We start from the raw sequence: 23,872 nt of genomic DNA on the forward strand, positions 1-23,872 counted from the left end.
AAAAACTAATTAAAGATTTGCCTGTTTCATATTAGTGGTACACAGGACGCTTTAAATAAAACCTAAATTTGTCTTTATGTTTCTTGTCATTAGATGTTTTGGGCAGAAACCTTTTTAGCTCAAAACATTATTTGCTTCACTCCATAAAGGTCAGATGTTGATATGCAAACTAATGATATGAAGGCAAATTACCTTTACATAACTTGCTTTTGTGGATAAATGTCTTCCATTAAGTGACTTTATCATCAGTTTTGAGAACTATGCTTGCAGATTCAAAATGCTGGTTTATAAAAATTGTAAACAACAGAAAATATTGTATATTCATATGATTAAAATTGATTGACCCTGAATTGACCAAATTATGAATTTATTATTTTAAAGTTGCTATACAAATCTTAAGGTTTAAACACAAAACACAATTTTTTTAAAAAAAATTTTTAAGTGCTCAATGACTGACAAAATCATTTGAAAGAGCATGCTTGATGCATTAAAAAATAGCCATTTTCCAAAGGGGAATCTGTCAGGTTGTCCACAATTTTTGGAATATTACAAAAAATACAAAAGCAGAAGTGAGAAATTTCATGTTTTTGTGAAATAGCCCAAAAATTACTTTGGTTGTCAACATTTAAATATATGCATCTTAGCCAAGTACAATGTCAATGACAGGCACGTTTACTGCTGCACTGATCCTTGATGAGTCACTTAGCTGAAGAAAAAGTCAACTAGGTTTCCATGCTAGACACCTACGAAAGACACACATCGTCATGAAGATGCATGCAGATGTTGCCAGAATTAAAGGTTTCTCAACCCAAGTCAATGTTGCACTGCCTCTGTATTCAGTAAATACACTTTCTGAAGTTACAATCTCAAGAGGGATGCAGGGGGCAAGGTGCTGCTTTGAAGCCTCTGCGCAGACACAAACACCCGATCGATTGTCGTCACTTAAAAGCAGCTCAAAGTGACGGACTACATGCGTGGCTGCTGATAATATTGTGTAGTTGCACACCAACATGCACACGGAGTCGCTGAAGGACACGTGCAAACAGGGAGAATGACACCACCACACACTCTCTCTCTCTCAGACACACAAAGAGAGTAATGTGCAGACACACAGACAGTCTGAGAGGAATAAAGAGAACATGAGCTGCCATATCATATTTCCTGGTCTGGCTCTAACTGGTAGCCTGTCAAGATAAAAGGACCATCTTCAATCAGTTACTACATGACAGTGCTGTACTACCCTTGCCTTGCCTGTACTCTGTGCTCTGTGGATGTGCTTGTGTGTACAGGAGTCAAGGTGCTCAATAACACAGTCTCTTTAAGAAGGTGTAGTAGCATAGTGGATGTCACCTCAAGCCACGCACACGCAGCAGTCTTCAGCAGAGAGCGGAGATAAGGGACTCATTACAGAAAGACTGGACGCATCAATCAATGTTGCATCATTCTTGCATTCACCATCAAATTATGCTAATCCTAATTACTTCTGGGGAAATGACTATTCTTTATCTGCTAATAGTCAGGATTGTTTGGGGTCTCCTGCCTACAACATTCACTATTATTCTCCCCAATATATCAATTTTTCACATTCTCATATTCAGCACTAATGATCCCATTTTACACCCCATACAATAGAATAATAATGCCCTAAGCATGAATAATGAATCAATGTCAGGTTACAGGGACTTACAATGGACTGCCAGGCAATTGTTTACATGTTTGTGAACCATTAAGTAAATTCTGAAGTAGCCATTGTGTGAGCGTTATTAATTACTTTGGTTACATGTATGCAAATAACTCATACGTTGGATGGACTGCAATACGTATGGGAATTCACAAATATTATTTTGAATTAAAGTAAAGTTTTGTTTAAAGCTGATTCTGCCTAAACATGTCTGTTTAGGACAAAAATTTATTAAAACATTCAAGCTCATACTTAGCATATTTTGGTTTACAGTATATATATATATATAGATATAGATATATATATCTATATCTATATCTATATCTATATAGATATAGATATAGATATAGATATATAGATATAGATATAGATATCTATATCTATATAGATATATAGATATAGATATCTATATCTATATCTATATAGATATCTATATCTATATCTAAATAGATATAGATATAGATATATAGATATAGATATAGATATAGATATATATAGATATCTATATCTATATAGATATATAGATATAGATATATATCTATATCTATATAGATATATATCTATATCTATATATCTATATAGATATAGATATAGATATATATATATGTATATCTATATATCTATATAGATATAGATATAGATATATATATCTATATATATATATACTGTAAAAAAAAATGCTAAGTATGAGCTTGAATGTTTTAATAAATTTTTGTCCTAAACAGACATGTTTAGGCAGAATCAGCTTTAAACAAAACTTTACTTTAATTCAAAATAATATTTGTGAATTCCCATACGTATTGCAGTCCATCCAACGTATGAGTTATTTGCATACATGTAACCAAAGTAATTAATAACGCTCACACAAGATATAGATATATATATATCTATATCGATATAGATATATAGATATAGATATATATATCTATATCTATATCTATATCAATATAGATATATATATCTATATCGATATAGATATAGATATATCTATATCTATATATCTATATCTATATCGATATAGATATACATATCTATATCGATATAGATATAGATATAGATATATAGATATAGATATAGATATATATATATATCTATATCTATATCTATATAGATATAGATATATATATATCTATATCTATATCTATATAGATATAGATATAGATATATATATCTATATCTATATCTATATCTATATATAGTTTTGAAGTGCTTTTAGATCATCTTTTTTTGAGAGATCTCTGTCTCATTTCCTATCAGAGGCTCTTGGTTGAAGGAAAAGTTTACATTCAAGTGTAAATAAAATGTTATGCATAGACTACATTAGCAAATTAATTAGTGCTTGCATATCAGCTAACAATAGCCTGTTTTGGCAGTTATGCTTTATGAGGTAAGGTTAGTTAATAACTGCAACAATTACAACTAAAAGCCCTATCTTTATTGAAAGTCTCTTTAAATAAATTTTTTTAGCTCTTTTTTTTAAAAAGAACAAAATAAAGCACACGCCAACATGGGAAAGTCAACATGTTAGTAAGATTTGTATTTATCATTTTAATCAAACTTAAGCAGAAAATTTAGAAAAAGGTAAAGAAATGAAAAACTTAAGAGTCAAATGCCTTTTGATTGATTACCGGCATGCAGTAAAGCTTGAAGATGGTTTAAAAGTAAAAATGATTTAATTAGAAAGGACAGAGTTTGACCAATTAATATTGTCATTTTGTTAATTGGTTTAGTAAAACCTTCACTTCGTAGAGCTGATTCATCTTTGTGTAGTTGCGCCAAGTCTCTCTGCCTCGCAGGGTGGGTGGGTGCTGAATTTTGGGGGGCTGTGGTACGCTGAACAAACACTGAGGCAGAGACCAGTGGTTTTACAAAAGTGAAAAAGGCATCCATGACTAACTGTGGCCAAGCCAAGACCGCCTTGGTCACACTCCAAACCAAAAGGGGAGCATCCCAACTGGGGCGCATTCCTCTGTCCTCCATTTACTCCGCACCACCAGCAGCTGAGTTTGGGATAAATTCTGCGGCTACTAAACCATGAGTATTTGTGGAGTGAGTATAAATGCCCGTGTTTGACCTTCACATTTCTTGTGCTCGTGTGTGTGTGTAGGTGCGTAAGTAAACAAAGGAATATGACAAATGTATCTTTCTGTTGCAGCGTCCTGCAGAGAAACATCTGCATTGCAAATAGCTTCTCAGCCATAAGTATTTAAAACTTCTGACCACATGACTGTCATCAGCGCAGTGACATTGCAGAGAAGTGACAAGTCACAAGCCGATCCCTCCACCACCAGACTACAGCTTAATATTCCATCTGACATTCATAAAATAAACAGCTTTGCTTTGAAAAAAAAAAAAAAAGCTTCCATGTGTAACTTCTGCAGCTCCACAAATTGGAGAGCATTCATTTTGTCCAGTGTCCAAATGCTACCTTCCTTGAGCCTGGTGAGAAAACTCATTTGTTGTAGAATAACTCACATAGAAGACTGTTCTATTCTAGACACTGGTGACAAGATAGCAGGAGGGGCAATTAACTTATCAACCTTCCAATGGATTTATAGCTGAAGCATACATCTCGGCCTGAAGCAGCCAGGTTATTGGCTGCATTGTATTTCTTGTCATTTTCCTCTGCAGGTGTAGGAGTATCCTTGTCAAAAAGCCGCAGTCTGGATCTGCAGAGGGCAGAGAGCCAGGGCTCAGGGCCAAAGAGGCCACTGGCAGCTCATTGTGACAATGACAAACTGAGCACATGGTTAAAAAAAATAAGTAATTCTTCATCCAATATCTGTGCAAGCGTTATAAATAGGATCTATACAACCGTGAGGCACCTAAATTACATGTTCAACTTTGTCTGTCCTTCAGAGAATAGTGGAGGAATTTTACATAGAAATGAAACAAATGTATTGCTTTTATGTGGTGGTGAATCTGTAAGTAAAATTTTAACATTTACACATAGGAATACAGTTTAAACTTTAGTAGTGCAGCCCACAGCTAAATATTTAATGTAAAAAAAAAAAAAAAAAAGTTAATTTCTTATATAAATGTATCATTTAAAAATCCCCTTTCACGTAGAAACAGCTCAACATACACACTATATATACCATGTTTCTTCAGCTATACACAGATTTACTGAAGGATTTAGTGTGCATACATGGTAAATTTCTCTTCTAAAGAGTAAATGTGCTCTTCTCCAGGGGAAGAGCACATCAGGGGGTTCTAATTAGATGATGACCCTGCTCTACCTCTTGAGTCACAGCCGCCCACAATCAATTAATCTAATAACCCAACTGGCTAAGAGTTTCTCAGAAAGCATCACTTCTTTAACAATTATTGCTGGAGTTAACTTTTTCCACTTACAGCAGTTTATTTCACAATGTTGCAGCTGTACCCTGACCACAACCAAGGAGGTATTTTAGTTATGTTGGGAAATAATGAGGATTTCCCCCCCCACCACCAAAAGCAGCGTGAGAGCGAGCTCTTTAGTGGTTTTATGGAAACACAGCAAAGAGACAATGGGGCTTTCCTCAGCCAGAGGACCACCTCAGAGGCAATGTATTGTTTTCTAAAAAAAAAATATGTTCAATTCGATTAAATTCAAATTCTAATATAATGTTTTTATCCCAAAGGGAAATTTGATGTCGTCATAACTCCTGTCCTCCAGGTTTTTGTGGACCATAGTGCTGTAAGCAGAAAGGATCTCCGGAAGCAGCCAGTATTGCAATCAATCTGAAGACTACTGCTGTATGACAGCATCAAGGCCGTCATGAGATACTAACAGCTCAATTTCCAGGTGCAGAGACTATATTCTACAATAACGTGTCATGAATGACACCATTAGTTGTTGGTAAGCAATGCTAATCCTCCTCATTTGCATTTGCCGCTCTTCATTTAATTTCTGTCTGGGCATATGATTAGAAACCCAAGCTTTATATCCCCAAGTTGGAGTTGGGGATATAAACTTACCCATCATGATCTAGATGGTTTGAATTTAATTCTCTCTCTGTTCTTTGGCCCAACTACATATCCACAGTAGACTCCACAAAGCTTCCTTTCCACTTATTCAGAATTTTTCTTTTTTCTTTTTTTAAATCACAGCTCAGGTTTTATTGGAGTTTGAAATATGTTAATCAGTCGCTCCCAGTTTTAAAAACAATACCCTGTTGACAAGGTTGCACATAATAAAATGGTCTAAAATTAGACTAATGAGAGCAAAATTCTTCCATGTGCACAGCATCCAAAACCAGAGGAAATAACTGTCCAACCATGCAATGCCTCAACCAAAAATTTTTAACAGTCAAGACAACGAATAAATCTGAATAACAGCTACATGTCAGCATGAGCAGCGCAATTCTAGAATGCTGATCATCCCTTTCTTGTATTTTTTTAAAGAGGATCACAGTGCAGATAAATGTTACAAATTATATATGTATCTATGCAAACAGATGCTTTATTACTTCCTGCATAATTCATAAAATTAAACAGCTGATTTTTTAGAAAAGCTTTTTGACCAGAACTTATTTGTGCTCAGTGGTTTCCAACAAGAGGCATTCACAAACTTTGATTGGTTAGAACTGATTTCTAATGACGTTCTGCTAATGATCAACATTTTTATTTAAGGCATTCTGGTTTAGAAGTACAGTAAAATTTTAAATCAAGTTTTAGGAAAATTTGTGGAAACAGATGCAGAACAGGAGATTTTTTTTACGAAATTATGTGATTTAAAGATTACAGTCGACTTCTTTTTATCATAATTTTAAAGTATTTTTGTTTTTTGACAGTCTTTATGTAAATTTAGACAATTGAGTCACATTATAGTTTTCCCTCTTTCCTGAAAAGAGTAGAAATCATAGTGACAAACATTTCCTTACTCTGTCAGAGCGACTTTCATCTGTTTTCTCCATTTTCTTTATTGTTTCTCTTTTGTTCTGTCTTATTATCATTCCTTAATTAGCTCATATCTGTTCACATTCATTAGCTTCAGCATTGCACCATATGGCATTTTGAAGATTTCCGAATATAAAATCGGGATACCAGTTAAGCGACAGTTTTCCCTGAATATGTTTGTAAGAAAAGATGCTAAAGGCTATGCTGCCATGCATGACGTCTTCATTCAAAAATGTATATAATCAGCCTTGCCATATTACATTAAAATATTTTTTTATCTCCTAATCTCTCCTAATCTTTGAGCTATGGAAGACACAGATAACCTTAGGAGAAAAATAAGAGCAATTTGTTGAATTACAGAAACATCTTGCTTTATTATGAGTGCCTCTAAGCCTGGTAACTTCATTCCAAAAAGACTGATGTGTTTGGTGCAACATGTGAAGAGCACTAAGAAGGTTTGAGAAGTGGGTTTATTATTTGTCAAGAGCTTGTTAAAAGGTGTCCTGTGGCAAAAACAAGAGAATCTACATAGTAGATTCATTCAATGATGCACAGAAAGCCAACATTGATGCAATATACATTGATGTAAAAGTACAAAACATCTAGATGCCAACACACAAACTCATGCAGCCACCTTGGGTACATAACAGTCTGTAGCTACCCAGTGCAAGTACACTCAAACCTTTGCACACATTCAGATTTGAGTTGAAACATGACTACATGGCTCCTCACTGATGGGAAAGTTTCATAGTATACTGATTTTTACACAAAGAGCAAGTGCAGCTCCTCTTTCACACTTCTCTTTCACTTCACATATGGAATGTCTTAAAATAACCTCTCCTTTATTCCACCTGTACCTGGAGACTGCTAAGTTTTGCATTCAGGCACAGTTCTATCTCCCACAGAACCATATGATCCTTACTTCAGCATCAGTTAAATATATAATATAATCATGCCAAGTCCAATGCAAAGCTAAAAAGATGAGGTGACAAACTAAATATATGAACAAAGCCAGATCACAGAATAGCCTGTTGGATTGGATCATGGAGAAAATCTCCAAGCAGAGGTAAACTTTAGAATCTGGACAAAGACTGATCATCCGCTGGATCCCAATGAATATGCAGCTCATTTTTAGGTCTTGCATCTGTTAGTCATTCATGAGAAACTGCTCTGCCGCCCACAGCTAGAATTCCTATTCATTGGAGTTATGATTTATGCCACCCTTAAATAATCAAGGGTATGGTCATTAGTCAGGGGATGTGCAGAGGGTGAAAGCCATGGCAGATAGGTGGAGAGTTGTATCTTATACAGTGTTTCTCTTGCATTTTATGGCTTAGGTTAGAGATAAGAAATGACTGCAGATACACCTCCTCACCGGTCACTGGTAAGCAGAACATTTTGTAAAATTTGTTTAAAATGTAATATTCTTTTAAAGCCTCTTTATGATCAACTAGGTTGATTTATTTTATCCACTGTTGCCACATTGTTCCTTAGGATGGGGGATTGTTGCAAAGCCATGATGCAATCTGTCTAAGATACAACTGTTTGCAAAATCTGTTCACAAGTATTTTGGTCAAGTCAGAGGTATAATGAGGTCAAATTGCACTAAAGTTTCTAGTCTCTACAGATTAATGTAATATTGTCACACTGGATGCATCTGGTCAGAGTTGATGGATGGTTTACATCAAATTATTATTCTTAAACTTACTTTAAAATGCAGGAATTGGTTGCGGTGACACAAAAAGTTGACAGACAAAAGGTTAGGCAACTGATAGACTGTCAGAATGTAATGCTTGTGTCACTAAGAAGAAAATCAATGAAATTTTGGTCAAGATTTTTTCTTAGATTGTCAAATATTTATTCGTAAATTTTGTGTAGATTACCTTTTCACATACAAAATTAAGCATATGAGATGGTAATTTAGCAGGATAATAATTTTTCAAATAGTAACAATAAATTTTAAGAGTTTTTCTCAAAAGAAATTCAACATCTCTTAATTTTTTAGACCTTGAAGTCCAAGTTTTATTGACGTTTAGGATCGACAGAGAGCACTGCAGTTGTTCATTAAGCAATTATTCCTTAGAAAAACAACTTCCCTAATTCTTATGCACACAGTCTAAACATTTGTTACATCAATTTAAAATACAAACTTGGAAGCAGCGGTTAGCTCCTTTATTGGCCCTCACCTGCAGAGTAACATCACAGTAAACCACAATGACCATCCATTATACACATTAGAGATACTCAAATGACCTACAATTAGTAGCTTTCCTTGAGTCCTGATTACATGAGACAGGCTTTGTTTATCAAACCTCAAGTTTTACTCAAATTCAAACTATCTTTTTTACTTTAGTCACAATTTCCCATCTCAGCTTTTTACTGAATGATGCTGAACTGTGATACAGTATAATTTGGATTGGTTTGAATTTTACTGAACTATATATAACTGGGTCTGAATTTGACAAAATGACTGGTTTGCACTGGATTAATAGGAGCTGAAATGGGTTTTATATAACTGGATATAAATTGTGTACCTGATTGTCTTGCAAAGTCCCTTGACACAGTATTTGTTGTGATTTGGTGATTTACAAAACCAAAAATGGAAATCAATTAAATCCCATGAGCTAGTGGAAATAAGAAATTACAGCTAGCCAAAGTGTCAGTGATATTTTAAACACGATTTCATTGGTAAAAACTTCAAAATGTAAGATTCCCCAACAAATTCTCCAAATTTGTAATTGAAAATGCTTGTTCTTTTCACCTCACCATGGCCACTACTTCTGACAAGATGAATTAGAAATCCACAAAAAGAGGAGACAACTACACTGCATGTGAAAACAGCACAGGAAGTGGATGGAGTACAAAAGGTCAGAACTCAAGGAATGTGCTGCTCATAGCCAGGCTTCGTCTATTTATGACAAGCTTAGCCATTCGGATATCTACTTGGTGAATGGCCAGCTTGAACCTTACAAGAATGTAGACAGAGATAGAGCAAGGACTGGAGGAGGCGCTTATGGTGGGTTCCTGTGTGTATGTGTGATTAGAAGATGTTAACAAAGGCTGTTGGTGTTATCCAGCAAGGTTCTGCACACTGAATCTGCCCAGATCAATGTGATTATCTCTCAGCTATTGCTAATTAGAGTCATTAATTCACAATGCAAGCAGGAAACAGCAGACACTTACTTTCCCTTCCTCCTTTGGCTGATCTCGCCTTTCTCTGAAATGGCTCTGAGAGTGCAGAGCCTCTTGGAAAAGGTCTCTGTGTTGGCCACACTTCAGTCGAGATTCTCATCTGCACATAATTCACTTTCAAAGGGCAGAGAGGGCGGCAAAGAGAATCCTTAATTGCGCCGGCACAGTGTCCAACATAGACAAATGTTTATATCTTGGCCCTCTAATGAGAAACCAATAACGGATGCAAAAAGCATTCTAAGCCCCCCACACCCACCAAGGATATGCATGGACATGACAATGAGAAACAGGCCATATTGGAGAACTTCCCCTCATTCATCAATAGTCCTCATAACCAGTCATGGAATACTCTACTTAGGCTACCCACTTATACTGCAATAAATCTGTTTTACAGAATGTGACTTTGTCCATCAGACTGATCCTTGGGTGAGGCAGGGGGTCTTCAAGTTTCAACAGTCAAACTCCTCAGAGCCTTTTAAGGTGAAGTAAAGAGGCATCATGTACTTTCAAATAAGACCAATCTGGATTAATATCCCAAACGGGGGGAAAGAAAACACCATGCAATTACTTTTTGATTTGAAAACATATAAATTTGTGTCATAGTATTCACTCAAACATTAAAGTTTCTCCATATACTGATCAGAATTTTACAGGCTGTCAGTACGTTGCAGAGCAAATGTAACAATAATTCCTTCAAGATGTACTTTTATACAATGTCCTTGAGAGTTTTTAGCATCCTCGTATAAAATGGACAAGAAGTTCCAGGGCAAAGAAATGAAGAACACACTACAGAACACGCAGACAAGGGAATATCTCCTCATCTCATCTGTCCCCCACTATTCACTGCATTGGTGGTGGTGGGCGCTGTAACGGCGGAGTGTCAGTCCGGCCAGTGAAACTCCACGCTTTTATCTTCCAGTGATGGAGGAGGAGGAAAATAAGGGTCCTTCAAAGGGCTGAGGTCATTTCCTGTGCCTCGAGGCTCTGACAGAAAAAAATAAAATGTCTTCATTTGGTTGGGCCTGCTTTATTTCAAATGCCGACGCCGCCATTTAAGAGGGCCCTTGTGGGCACGGATGGCAAATGAGCACTTTTGTGTTGTCGCAATTCATTCCCTTTTTCCGACTCCCCTCACCATTTTCAGCCCCCTGCTTTGTCTTTGATGCAAACCTCAAATCAGGGTTGTATTTTTTTTTAAGTAGGTGTAAAAGTGCAGGGGCAGATATGCAGATGATAGACCATGAGAGGGAGTAGGTAAAAACAGGCAAAGATGAGATGTGCAAGGCTGCAGAGGAGCATGAGAGCAACAGTGTGAAATTAAGAGCTGAATGGTTCCTCTCATCCACAGCCCTCTACAGCCCCAAAGCCCTTTCATAACTTCCTGTTTTTCTCTGAACTGGGAAACATCCAAAGCACATGTGTGTAGTAGGAATGCACTGTTCACATGCAACTGATATTGTGTGCGTGTGCATGCGTGGTGCCGCGTGTGTGTATGTGTGCAATAAAGTAACGCAGCAGTGAGCGGGTGAGTCAGAACTGGCAAGATAGAGAGACTCAATGAAGGGCCTGCGTGATGCGGTGGAGGAGAGCAGCCGGAGCAGGCAGACAGGCTCACATGCTGGGATGTTAGGAGGAAGAGTGATAGATCTATTGCATGGCCACTGTTGCTGCAAGAGCAGAACACACCTCGGGCAGATGGACGGGGAGTGCGTGTGGGGGTACGATTAATCTTTGCGAGTGTGCCCTTTGTGTTGGAGTGCGTGGGAGAGTTGTATTACATGGTCTTGGAGTGTAGTTTTGAGATGTGGTACTTCAAACAGGGCTTTACAGTACTTCTACAGCTACTGAAGGCCAAACGTAGCAGTCAGATGCATGGTAGAGGAAAGAGGAATGCATGTTCATGTTACTGCGTGGGTATTTGTCATGGTTTGTTTGTGCTTTGGAATACACCTGACCTGTAAGCACAGAAAGCATCGACACTCTTTTTTTTTTTTTTTCTGAAACACTCCCACTCCTATGATTCCACCAAACATCTCACCCAGTATCCTTTCTTCCATCTTTATTGTTCGGTTTATTTCTCTTTTATAGCCTTTTTTACTGGCAAAACACAAAGGTTCCACTATAACACAACCTTAAAATGCTCATATAGAGGAAATAAGCTTTATTAGGTACAGCTAATTAGAAAATGCCTCTAATCATTTGATATTGCAAATAGCAAATGAGCCAATTACATGGCAGCAACTGAAATAATTTACACATGGTGAAGAATACTTGATAGAGTTCAGTCTGGGAATCAGAACGGGTTAAGAAAGGAGATTTATGTAACTTTAAAGGAGCATGATTGTTGTTGCCAGACAGGCTGCTCTGAATAGTTAAGAGAGGGCTCATCTACTTGCATTTTCACCCACAACCATCTCTCAAGTTTTACAGAGAATTTTATGTTGAAGGTAAAGTATCCAGCTTTACAGCCATGTGTACAAACTACCATGCTTATATAAGAGTTCAGAAGAGAGTAAGCAGACTGGTTTGAAGTGGTAGAAAGAAAAATGCAGCTGTACTTGTTGCAACAAAGGTATGCAGAATATCATCTGTGAACTCACAACAGATCGAATGTTGAAGCAGACCACAAAGCGTGCCACTTATGTCAACCAAGAACAGGAGTTAGACGTTACAATTCATACAGTTTAATCAAAATTGGACAATAGCATCTTGGAAACATGTTGCTTGATCCAGTGATTCTTAGTTTCAGCTTTGATACTCAGATCTTAGGTTAAAAATTTGGTATAAACAACATGAAAGCGTACATCTTTTCTCCATTTTTTGCAGTTTAGACTTATGTGAGGTGTGGGGGATATTTTACTGAGTAAAACAATTTCATAAAAGTGTAAGATGTTTGACAAATTTTTTGTCAACACATATATGCATCCAAATTAAACCAACGTCAAATAAATATCTCTAAGTATTAGCTGTTATACTAATGAAGAAATGTTTTTATATATTTGCAATAGCTGTTGCTTTTGTGTTTACATTAGTGATGTTTGATATATATATTTTTTAAACCTCTTAGCTTATATCAAAGAAAAAATTGTCATTCTTATTCAAGTTTATCAGACCATAAAAGACCAAACGTGACAGAAATGTTTGCAAAAACATTCTTTGTCCATGGACGACTGTAAAAAGAGTTAAAATGTAGTGCATGTACAGCATAACATACGCTGCACACTGAGCTACTAATAATGTGACTAATGAGGTAAGAAATCCTGAGCACCAAGACATAAAAGGAAAACCTCAGTAAAAATTTTGAAAATTTGTGAGAATAGCAAAATTTCCCACAGCAACTGCATAAAACGTGTGCTATGGCTGTGCCAAGACCTGCCCTGGTAATACTGCCAATGTTGCGTGTAAAAATAAGTACATAAAATGTTCCTTCTTTATGAGGAGGTTGTGTAAATTTTTAATTGTAAAGGCAAAACTCGTTCAGTTGAACCACAGAAACACACAAGACTGAAACGACAGAGGGAAGAGATGTGGTGGTTAGTTAACACTATTGAGGCTTAAACAGCTGTCAAGGTTCAGCAGATGAGGATGATCTGAAAATTTGCTTTTGTTTCAAAAATATTAATTGAAAAACTTTCCTTCAAACAACCATTTACTTTGACATTCACATATTTCTACAAAAGAAAAAAAAACACAAGCAAGTAATTAATAGACACGAAGAGAGACATAAAAAACAACTTATGCACTGGACATGATTCAGATTGTCCTCACCCCAGCACAAAGGTGTCCAAAGTCGGTCCTCGAGGACCGGCATTCTGCATGTTTTAGTTCTCTTCCTGGTTTAACGCACTTGGACCAAATGATGGGTCATTAAAAGGCCAAAAAGAACATTGACTTGCTGAAAAGGTTGTTACTACCACCAGGGAGAGAACGAAAACATGCAGGATGCCGGCCCTTGAGGACCGATTTTGGGCTCCCCCTGCGCCTAGCAAATCTGATCGTGACCCTGAGTGCACAGGACCACGGCTCACTCCCGAGCATCGCTAACGGTTTAAATTTGATTTAACTACTGGGACTGTTTTTTTGTTTTTTTTTCTGACTAAAAAAGCTTGACCTTTTAACGAGCTTTTTGGGATAAATAATGAAATAGATCGCTTTGTGAAGTTTTCCATTACATAAAATTGTTTTTCAATTTAAGAATTGAGTTTTCCTTTCAAGCCTGCCAAATCCTTCATCTCACATTATTATTTTTTTTTTGTACTCTTCCTACAAGTCTCGTGTCGATCCGCCACCCTCTTTCCACTCATAAAATATGCTTGCTTATGTTTGCCTCTTGGCATCTCAGTAGTGTTACATACCAGGAGGGTGAGTTGTGGCAAATGTTGTATCCCACACAACAAAGTGCTAAACTAGTCGGATTTTTTTTATTTTTTATATTGTGTCCTGTGCATAACTCCGGTTAGGAGGGCAAAGGGAGTTGTAAACATTTCATTTCTTCAGATTTGTCAGACAGAATTTCAAAGCGGTTTATCACCTTGTTTTATAGCACTGCTCTTTACTATAATCCCCTTTAATCTGAATTCTACACACATATTTTTCCTACCAGCAGGCGTTCATTGTGTTGTCTTTATTATCGAGCAGAACCTGTCAAGATGATCAAACTTTATTTTATCCACTAAATACTGGAGTATTGACCCTGAGAATTGCCTGGTGGGATAACGTCAAATGTGCTGTATGGCTAAGAAGACAGCATCACCTTGAAAAGCCAGGCTTCAGAGACTGGGAAACCACAAAAAGCAATTAAAAGTATTGATGAAACTTCAATAGCTCTTTAACAGTGCTGCTAGACACCTTAAGGCAAGCACCATGCTATTTTTCTTTATCTCATTCTTCTAATTTCTAGTATTTTACAGCTTCTCCGCTTAAATCTTTGCTGATCTTTAGCATTAACAAGTAACTGCCTTAACACATGTAAACTGTGTTATCTGCAGCCGTTCACGCCCTGTAGCAAAGACACTAAGATGATGAGGGTGACAGAAATATTAACCGAGGTTTATCTAGTCCCATCCAGCCTCTTAGCGCTCAAATTACTCAAGAAACTATATCCAGTTATTTAAAAAAAAAAAAAAGAAATAAAAAAGTACAAATGGAGGGCCTCGGGGCACTGCTGCCTGTAAAGCAGCGTAGCATCAACCAAGATAAGGTGGTTTTCATGAATTCTTCCCGCAGTGGCAAGTCAGCGGCTCCCTAAATCACTGAGTTACAGCTTGCAGACTCCTTGGCTCAATTTCAATCTATACACAGGCACATATTGCTCCCTAAAGACTGATGGCATACTCAATGAAACAAAGAAAATAAGAACTTACCTTTGCACTGGTTAGTGTTCTTATCGAGAATGGCTTTGGTTGACACTATTTTTCCATACCTGTAGAGACAGAGAGAGAGCGGTCAGCTTTCTAAACCTCATGACACTGAAATGTTTGAGCAGTTTATTCAAATCATCAGCCTGTGGTCACAGTCATGTCTTATTTTTCATATTATCTGCCATTTAAGTGCAACAAGCAATTTTCAGAGCCGTACAAGTGTCAAAAGCCATTGGAAAGAGAAATCACTCGAGGTTAATAGCGTTATGTGTATGACTGACTTCAAATGACTGAGCAAGCCTCTGACATTTCAGAGAGCCATCGGACAATTTCAAAAGGTCTGACAGAACACAAATGCTGCAAATGGCCTTTTCTGTGTTTGCATAGTGTATAGAGTACATTTAATTCAGACTAATGTTCTTTAAATATTAAAGCTGTAAAACACATCAAGCAACAGAGCAAACGAAAGGGGAATTATGAGTGTTATTTTAAGGTTTCTGTCAGTTAAGTTTCTTTGAGGTCAGGCAAACAGTCTGTTGGATCGGACAGCAAACCTTAACAACCACTGAGGAAGCAAAGAGAAAAAAGTAGATGTCCAGTAAGCAACTTCAAACACAGACATGAGTCAAGCTCTAAAGGTGATATGTAAAATTCTTGGACTCCAAAAGTTGGATCTGTAAGAACTGATTTATTATTTGACGAAAGCTCCTAAATGACATTAGGACAACAGTCAAGGCCAAAGCTCGTCATCATTTTACTTCTTAAAATAAAATGAGGTCCAGTCAATATTACCTTCAGTAAAATCCTGTCTGTTTACTCCAGGAGAACAACACTTCTGACTGCTTGAGAGAGCGTGAACAGTCAACCAGAATGCAACTCCACTTAAACATCTTTAAAGCAACAAAGGTTAACAAAAGAGCTCAACAGATAATGTTCTACTGTACGTAAAACTGTCCAATGAAGCAGGATGTGAAATTGACCAATTTTTTTTTTTTAAATTATATCACAAAAGCATTCATGCCTTGCAGCCTTCTTCAAATGTTGCAAACGCAACAGATTTGTTGAAGTGGGAGTTAAAGTGGTGCAAAAATTGTTGCAGGAATTTGTATCTAGCCCGGAAAATTAATTTGTAAATATAACGTATTTGCATAAAATTTAAAGTATAAGGCAGTTAAATAATGGTGGTTCAACAAAATACTAAGAGAGAACTGGAAACATATGAAGGCCACATTTTCTAGACTTTTTGAAACATGTCACATCTTTTATGCTCAAAAACAAAAATGATCCAACAGTGACGGATAGTTTGTTTCTACCTGGATTCCAACTTGATCTTTTGGAAATTATATATGACAATTTATTTTAAAAATATAGACCAACATTAACCAATTATTTCTTAGAATTCAGACAAAGTAAAAAGTTAACTTAATCGGTTCCCAAAAAGTTCAAAACATGGTAAAAAAGCATTTTAAAATTTTCCATCATCCAACCCGACATTCGTCAAAACATGGTGTGATCTTAATTTCTGCCATTTGGAATGACCTAAAGCAATTGCCAAATTGTTTGCAACATTTTCAAATATAAAAATTAATTGCATACCAAAGTAGCTTAGTTATATTCTTGAGTATCTAAAGAACAATCAATTCTTATAATTTACAAGAATTGAAAAAGAGGCCACAACATGTCTCTTTAAATTGTCACAATTCTGCAGTACTTTGATGACAAAAAGTGAAAAAGTTAAAGGGTGTGAAAACTTTCGCAAGGCTTTTTAATGGACCTGAAAGTTTCAGTTTCCAATTCAGATTCCACAAGCGTTCAAAGTTCATCTAAAAAAAACTGAATTTAATCATTTTCTTTACAGTACTAATCTGCTTAACGGAGTCTTTGGCCACCAATTGTTGGGCAAAGGTTTGATGTGTAAGCGAATCTCCAAAGCTTAAAAGATTTGCATCAGCTGACCTTTCCCGAGGATAAATGTGTACAAGTCAGAGACCTGACAAGCTAATTAAGGTCTAGTAGAAACCATGAGAGCTCTCTTAATGTGTGGAAAGGTTTGCATGGTGTTCACGTCCTTTTTCCTTACTCCGAAATATTACAAACTAACATTTACTTTTGCTGAAGATTAAATAAAGGAGGGAGGGGAACATTTCAAAATTTAACTAGCTCTAGAAGCATAAATATTCATCCCAGGTCTCTGTGTGCAACAAAAAAATTTTAAACATGAATTGAATGACAGTCAGTTATTCTATTTTCCTGTGTCATCTCAACAGTGCAACATGCTGCATTGTTTGGAGTGTGAAAAGAAAGTGTGTGCCTAAACTTCTTTTGTGCACACAGATGTACATCCTTCAGTGTGAGCGCTGGCGTTCCGTGTGTGGCTGTGTGTGTAGCTGTTTATACAATTACATTTGCGCATTTGGCGTGAGAGTCAAGCAGTTCTTTGTGTGTTGAATACACATCACAATGAATGAAGAGAGAAAGAGCAGGCACTACACACACACACACAAACACACCCACACACAGGCACACACGCACGCATTCTGTAGGGAAGACACAGTGGTGCATCCCGGCCCATATTTCACCAGCAGGGGATAATTGTGCCATTTCTCAACGAGTGCCAGAGACTCTATTTACTGCATGCTGCGGTGGGATGGGTGGTGGATATGAACTGATGAGCTCCAAGAGGAAAACTACCAGCTCACGCATGTACATGCACTAACACAGAAATAAACTGGCACGCATACACAATGAGTACTCACCAATCAGCGCATTGTCTCCCCTCAGCAGATAAAATAGGCCATTTTAGCTATAGGGATCCATAATCTACTTCAACAGAAAAGGCCCAAGGTGCAGTATTTGATCATACTGATATACTCTCAAGCATAAGTACACAGAATGAACACAGAGCAAGGAGTGTTCATTTGATTAGAGAACAATCAGAGCTTGAGTAGTGACTGCTGGGAGTCAGACTCTTTCTGAGATACAATTGAGAAATTGTTACAAGTAAAGAATGTCACAAACATCATGGACAAATTAAATACTCCAAACCCATTAAAGAAGATTTTAAAGAGAAACCAGGATAGAATGATTTGATATTTTTAAGTGGCTAAAACACCTTTGATAATATTGCTATTGGCCTGTTTATCTCTGAATCAGGCTTGATGCACGAGAATACTGACTGCTAGAATCCTTCCATGCTTTGAAACCTACATGTTGATGCTAATAAACAGTTCTTGTTTATTAGCTCCTCATACTGTGCTAGTTTTATTTTTTTTCCATTTTCTGATACATGTAGCTCAGTTTTATATGTGCTCTGTGACTGAAGAAATAAAATTAAATGTCCATATTTTCTATAAAAGAGTAAATTATTTTTATTTTAAAAAATGACCAGCCAGATTAGCACAAGATGAGGGTCTTGAAAAGAACTTCAACATCAAGAAGAAACGATGAGAAACATAATGTGAAATAGAAGTGATTGGGTTTCACATTACAAGTAAAGGACAACTTTTAAAAAATTATTTTAAATCTGCATTAGGTCAGAAAGAAAACCCTACTTTATGGACAAAATATGTGCACATTAATCATTAATTATGAGCTTTTAATAAAGTTTAACACAAGTAAGAAATGGCTCTCATCCGGATTTAAATCAGAGGAAATCACCAATTTAAATTGATATATGTATGTACAATCAACGTCTTCATAGGCAAAGCAAAACTGAATGGTATGAAATGATGACACACAAACTGCAGTGCAATATCTTTCCAAAGAGTGAAAAACAGCCAAGTGTGTGTCCAAAATATAACAATCCAATCAGCAATTCATTGATAGTCTGGTGTACTGATACTGACTATTTTTTCTCTAATGCTTCACACACAGGTGTATTCCCACTCTACACTTTAGAGAAATGTGTGCTTTCAGTCTGGGAAGTAGTTAAAAAGCTCAACGCTTTTGGCATAAATTGGGGGAAAAGTTCTCATTAAAACTTTGTTTGGACTCTGCAGAAGCAGGAGACAGTAGCTTGTTGATGCCAAATCATCACTGCTAGCCTCATTAAATGTTAAAGATGGCTCATCAATGCACACTATCTTCTGTCCCAGAGAAAAAAAAAAAAAAAGACACCACAAAGATGCTGCAGGGAGATGAAAAGGCCTAGCAGCAAGGACCCTGCTCCAGCCAGCTGAAGAAGACATGCTGATATAGACGGACGAGGTGATCATATATGAGATGCGTGTGTAGATGTGAACAACCCTGCTGGAGGCTCCTTCGCCTCTCTGCCAGCCAGGCCTGGGGTGGCTTTGATGTGACAGAGGGAGTCCCTGTGAAGCGCAGGTTTAACACTGATGCTGTGGCCAGGATTCAGCGCCTGTCTCCACTAATCCTATTTCAATCACTCTTGCAGCCTCTTATCTCTGACTCTGCTGGCCCACTGCCCTTTCTCTCCCTACAAATCTCCTCTCTTTCTCTTTCTGTTTTTCTTTCTCTCCTCAAGTCTCTCTAACCGCTTCTACATTTATCTTTTTTTGTAATTTATTTGCTTTTGTTCCTCTCTTCTGCTGCATTGCAATCCCATGGGAATAGTTCTGATGCAATATCATATCAACCCAACATAATGCCAGAGGTGAGATCTCCAAATTAAACAACCCCCCACCCCTCAAAAAAAACAGAGCCTTTATGAGTTATTTTAAGCTGATGAAAACCTACAAATTGTGTTGGATGTAAAACATGTCATTCATATGACAGCTGTCTGGGCACTGAGATGTGCTGAAAATCAAGTTCAGCCTGAAACCTCGGCTTCACTTTTAAAAGGAGAGCAGCTGCAAGAGCGTGAGTGACAATCCTGGAACTGCATTTCCTTCTTCTCTCACTCTTTTGGTGGATAAAAGGATCCAGGCGTTTTCCATTTCTAACGTCGGGGGCTGAGAAACTGAAGTGGATCTTAGCTGCATGTGGGCAGTGAGAGAAACCAGGCTAGCGCAGAGTAACACGTCACTGTGGTGTTGCTGGTACGCAGGAAAACACAGAGCAGAACGATGGAAGGACCACCCAGGTGCTCTGCACACACTTTGCCCGGACACTCTAGTCATCATCGCCAAAAGTCTGTGGTTACATCTTTGCGTAATTACGCAACACGGTTTTCATAAGCAAGTCTGGGGAGGTGAGAGGATTTTTTTTATGAGACTAAATAAACTATATTTACATATTGCAGCTCATTGACGCCTGCAGATGAAGACGTGAGTTTAAGACGCAGGTAATTAGATAAATATCACTGCACAGAGTATCTTTAGCATTAATAACTCTTAAATGTTTTTATATTTTGTTACCTCGGCACAACAAACTACAAAGTAGGGTTTTACTTTAATTAGACACACATTTATGTTTGAGAAATTTCTAAAGTACAAAAAAATATGCGGGCCATTTGTATTTAACTCCTCTAAGTATGACAACTTATAATATCAACCAAGCAATTACATCTCAAAACATCTAGAAACAGACAATTTTTACCCATTCCTCTTTACAAAATACCTCAACTCACTCAAGATGATGGGAAATGGTGTAGACTTTGACTGGGCCATTTCAGCCGATGATTTTATTTAAATTAGGTGTGCTAAAGTTCCTACCTTGGGCTTCATGGTGCTGTTTGTTCGCTGATAAACCTTTCAGGCCAACGAAGAACAACTGCATTTATTTTGTGAATTAATTGCACACTGTTTACTAATTCAGCAACTTCTGAAAGCTTTTGGAGGCACTGGATTTTCATGATACAGTAGGTAAAGTGAAAGTATGTTGAATACATATTCTTGTCATAATTATTAGATGTACATTCACAACAACTTCTCAGTTATGTGGTGTTTTGTATTTGTCTACCACATAATGTTTTATAATGTGGCGATAAGCAAAACATGTTGTAAGGCACTATAGCCACTGAGTATTTGTCCTTTTCATATGGACGGGGATGACTAACCAACCAGATATAATGTTTGTGCAGCACAGCACATCCAACCCTGTGGGATTTCATAAGCTCAAAACATGCTCCGTTATTAAAAAAGGTGTAGTGATTATGTTAGCACGGCAGTGCAAGGAAAGATCCTAAAATACCAATTTTTTTAAATATTATAACAAGAAACTGTCACACCGACTGGCAAAACTTGAAGTTTGCAAAATGAGCAAAGTCCCCGAAAAGTATTTGTTTTAGGTTGAGGAGCCACTCCAAGCTGTTCAGCAGCTTCATATCACCAGAAAGAGTACACTGTGTAACAGCTCTCAGATATAATGCAAAATAAGCATGAAAATGTTCCAGATGTTTTTGTTTACTCTCCACAAAAAATAAATGAAGTGCTAAATGATAAACCCTTTTATCATTTAGCAACTTGTTTATTTCAAAATCAGACGCAACATTACTGCAAAAAAAACCCCCTTCAGATTATCTCCAGTTTTATACTTTTTTCTTTTACACACTCGCCAAAAAACAGATGTGACAGCTGCAAACACACATGGAGCACAAAGGGAAGAAAAGATTAAAAAACATTTTAAACTTTCTCATATGAAGACGGATGAGAGAAATGGAAGGGAAACGGTGCCAAACAAACAAAGTACAAAATATAACCAATAAATAGATGAATAAACACACGCATGCACAGACCCATTCTTCTAACTAAACACTACATGCAGTCTGCTGTTGTGTTGCTGTTTTTTGTGCCTAAGAAAAATATCAAGACCCATAGTCTCTCTTTGGAGAAAATAAAGTAGAAATATAGTCCTAAGAGTTTTATGTGACTGGTGGATGTAGCTAATCTGCAACTTCAAATAAATATTTTTTGTTGTTAACATGACACACTTTAAAAAAAAAATGAAATCCAACCTAAATCCACCTCAACCTCTGCCCTAAATTACCTAAACTTTGTGTATCTATATAAATATTTTTTATTATTATTATTGTCAGACTTTTCTCAGTCTTTCAGTAGCCGAGGACCAAACTGCGACAGCAACAGGGGATTAAAAATCAGTCAGAATGTAGATGTTTTCTGTGGAGTCTTGGAGGTTTTGTGTAGTCCATCAAAAATGTTGTGCATTTTCATTTCCACAAGTTTATAGGCTGCTGCAAACATGAGCAAAATGTTGACGCCGTGGTGGTACTGGTCGCTTATCATGATGGCGTATCTGGGTCCTGGTTGGGAAGCACATACAGTGTTTATTGTTCATTAGAGAATCTAAAAGAGAGGCACCAAGGCGGCAACCTAATTACTGGGAGCTGTCCAAGTAATTTATTGCAATTACTTGGAATAAATTACGGCTGCTATGCGCTACTTGTTCCACACGCTAAAAGATCTAATCCAGTACCAACATTGAACAACTAATGCTTTTACCAAAAAAATATCAGTGACAGAGACCTCCTTCATTTCTGTTCTCTAATGCAGCTGATGAGTTGATAAAAAATAAAGAGGGTATATCATCAACCTTAAAATAGTTTCAACTGGTGTTGGACGTGCAGAAACGTCTTATTTTCACAGAGAAATTCAGCTCGTGTGGCAATAAAGTGTAGATGCAATACTCATGATGGTGGGACCAAGACCATAATAGGATCATGCTCGTCTTTACTAGTTTTTCATTTTAGTTTTTTTTTTTTTTTAAGATCCAGCATGTTCCAACAGATGTGGAGATCTTGGAGCTTGTAAGGTGGTCCTAATCTGGTGCAGAATGGCCCTTTGTGTGACCTTTATTACCAAAACAACACAAGATGTATTGTTTATGATGTTCAATTTAAAATCACCTCCAACATCTGATTAAGCTAATTTGAAATAAACAGTCTAATAAAATATTTACTGCTGTTTCTGATTTGCACATTTTAAGTCTGAAGTAGAACATGTATCTTTAGTAACATCAGTAAAATGGCTGCGGCTATCCAAGATTTCAAATGAATGTACAGCTGGAACAGTTTAGAGACGAGTGGGTTTGTTGTAAACGCTCTCGCCTCTTAAAATACTCAAAAACATAAACGAGAAGACTGTTGGAATGGAAAATTAATTATACAGTTTTGGTGGACATTAATTTGGCCTTCATTTCCCTTCATAAATGGAAATACCCCAGATAAAAAAATAAAATAAAAAATAAAAACTGGTGAATCACAGATATTTTGCTAAACAAAAAACAGAAAATTGAAAAAATAAAAATCAATGCACTGTCCAAGGTCCATTCATCTTCTACATAACTGTGCAGCTACAGTATCTTGGCTGGTGTGCATCATCAAACCCATCTGTTAAAGTTGGCTCTGATTTCACACACACTGTGGTTATTTGCAGTCATCAAAGAGTCTCATTCCAATCTTTTTTTTCTCCATTCTCGACTAATGCGCTTCCATTCTAAGAAAAAAATATTTCAGTTAGAGGTGGATGACAAGTTAATTAAACATTGAAAATTTCCTGAATCCTAGAAGAGAGGAATTGTTCAGCAATGAGCAATATTCTGTGGCTGCAGTGATTCATGCACTTTAAAAGGCAAATGACTTTTTTTTTTACCATGCAGTCACAATTCACTGTGGTCAAGTTTAAATAAATTTGTAACAATTTTCATTTTTCCCCCCACCAGTAAAGCTTCTTAATCACAGATTTTAGTTTTTGAATTAAGTTTCCGATAATTTAGTTTGTCAAGTTGATAAATTAGTTTCATTGATGGTTTATCTTTTTCTTCCACTGTTAACTTCCTGCCAGATTTTACTAAATTATTTATTGAAAAAAATATTTCAACTAGAATTTTACATCTTTTG

General features: G+C 36.8%; 1 protein-coding gene across 6 annotated transcripts in view; it reads right to left on the reverse strand.

The window, feature by feature from the left end:
- rbms3 (RNA binding motif, single stranded interacting protein) overlaps positions 1-23,872 on the reverse strand; it is a 379,593-nt gene that overhangs the window by 149,795 nt on the left and 205,926 nt on the right. For all 6 annotated transcript variants that reach the window (XM_055053855.1, XM_055053854.1, XM_055053857.1 and 3 more), the window contains one exon: positions 15,118-15,176. In XM_055053855.1, coding sequence (XP_054909830.1) covers positions 15,118-15,176 — 59 coding nt within the window. The remainder of the gene's footprint in view (positions 1-15,117; positions 15,177-23,872) is intronic.

Source organism: Poeciliopsis prolifica, unplaced genomic scaffold, assembly GCF_027474105.1.
Source record: "Poeciliopsis prolifica strain line A6 unplaced genomic scaffold, Auburn_PproV2 SCAFFOLD038, whole genome shotgun sequence".
NCBI lineage: Eukaryota > Metazoa > Chordata > Actinopteri > Cyprinodontiformes > Poeciliidae > Poeciliopsis > Poeciliopsis prolifica.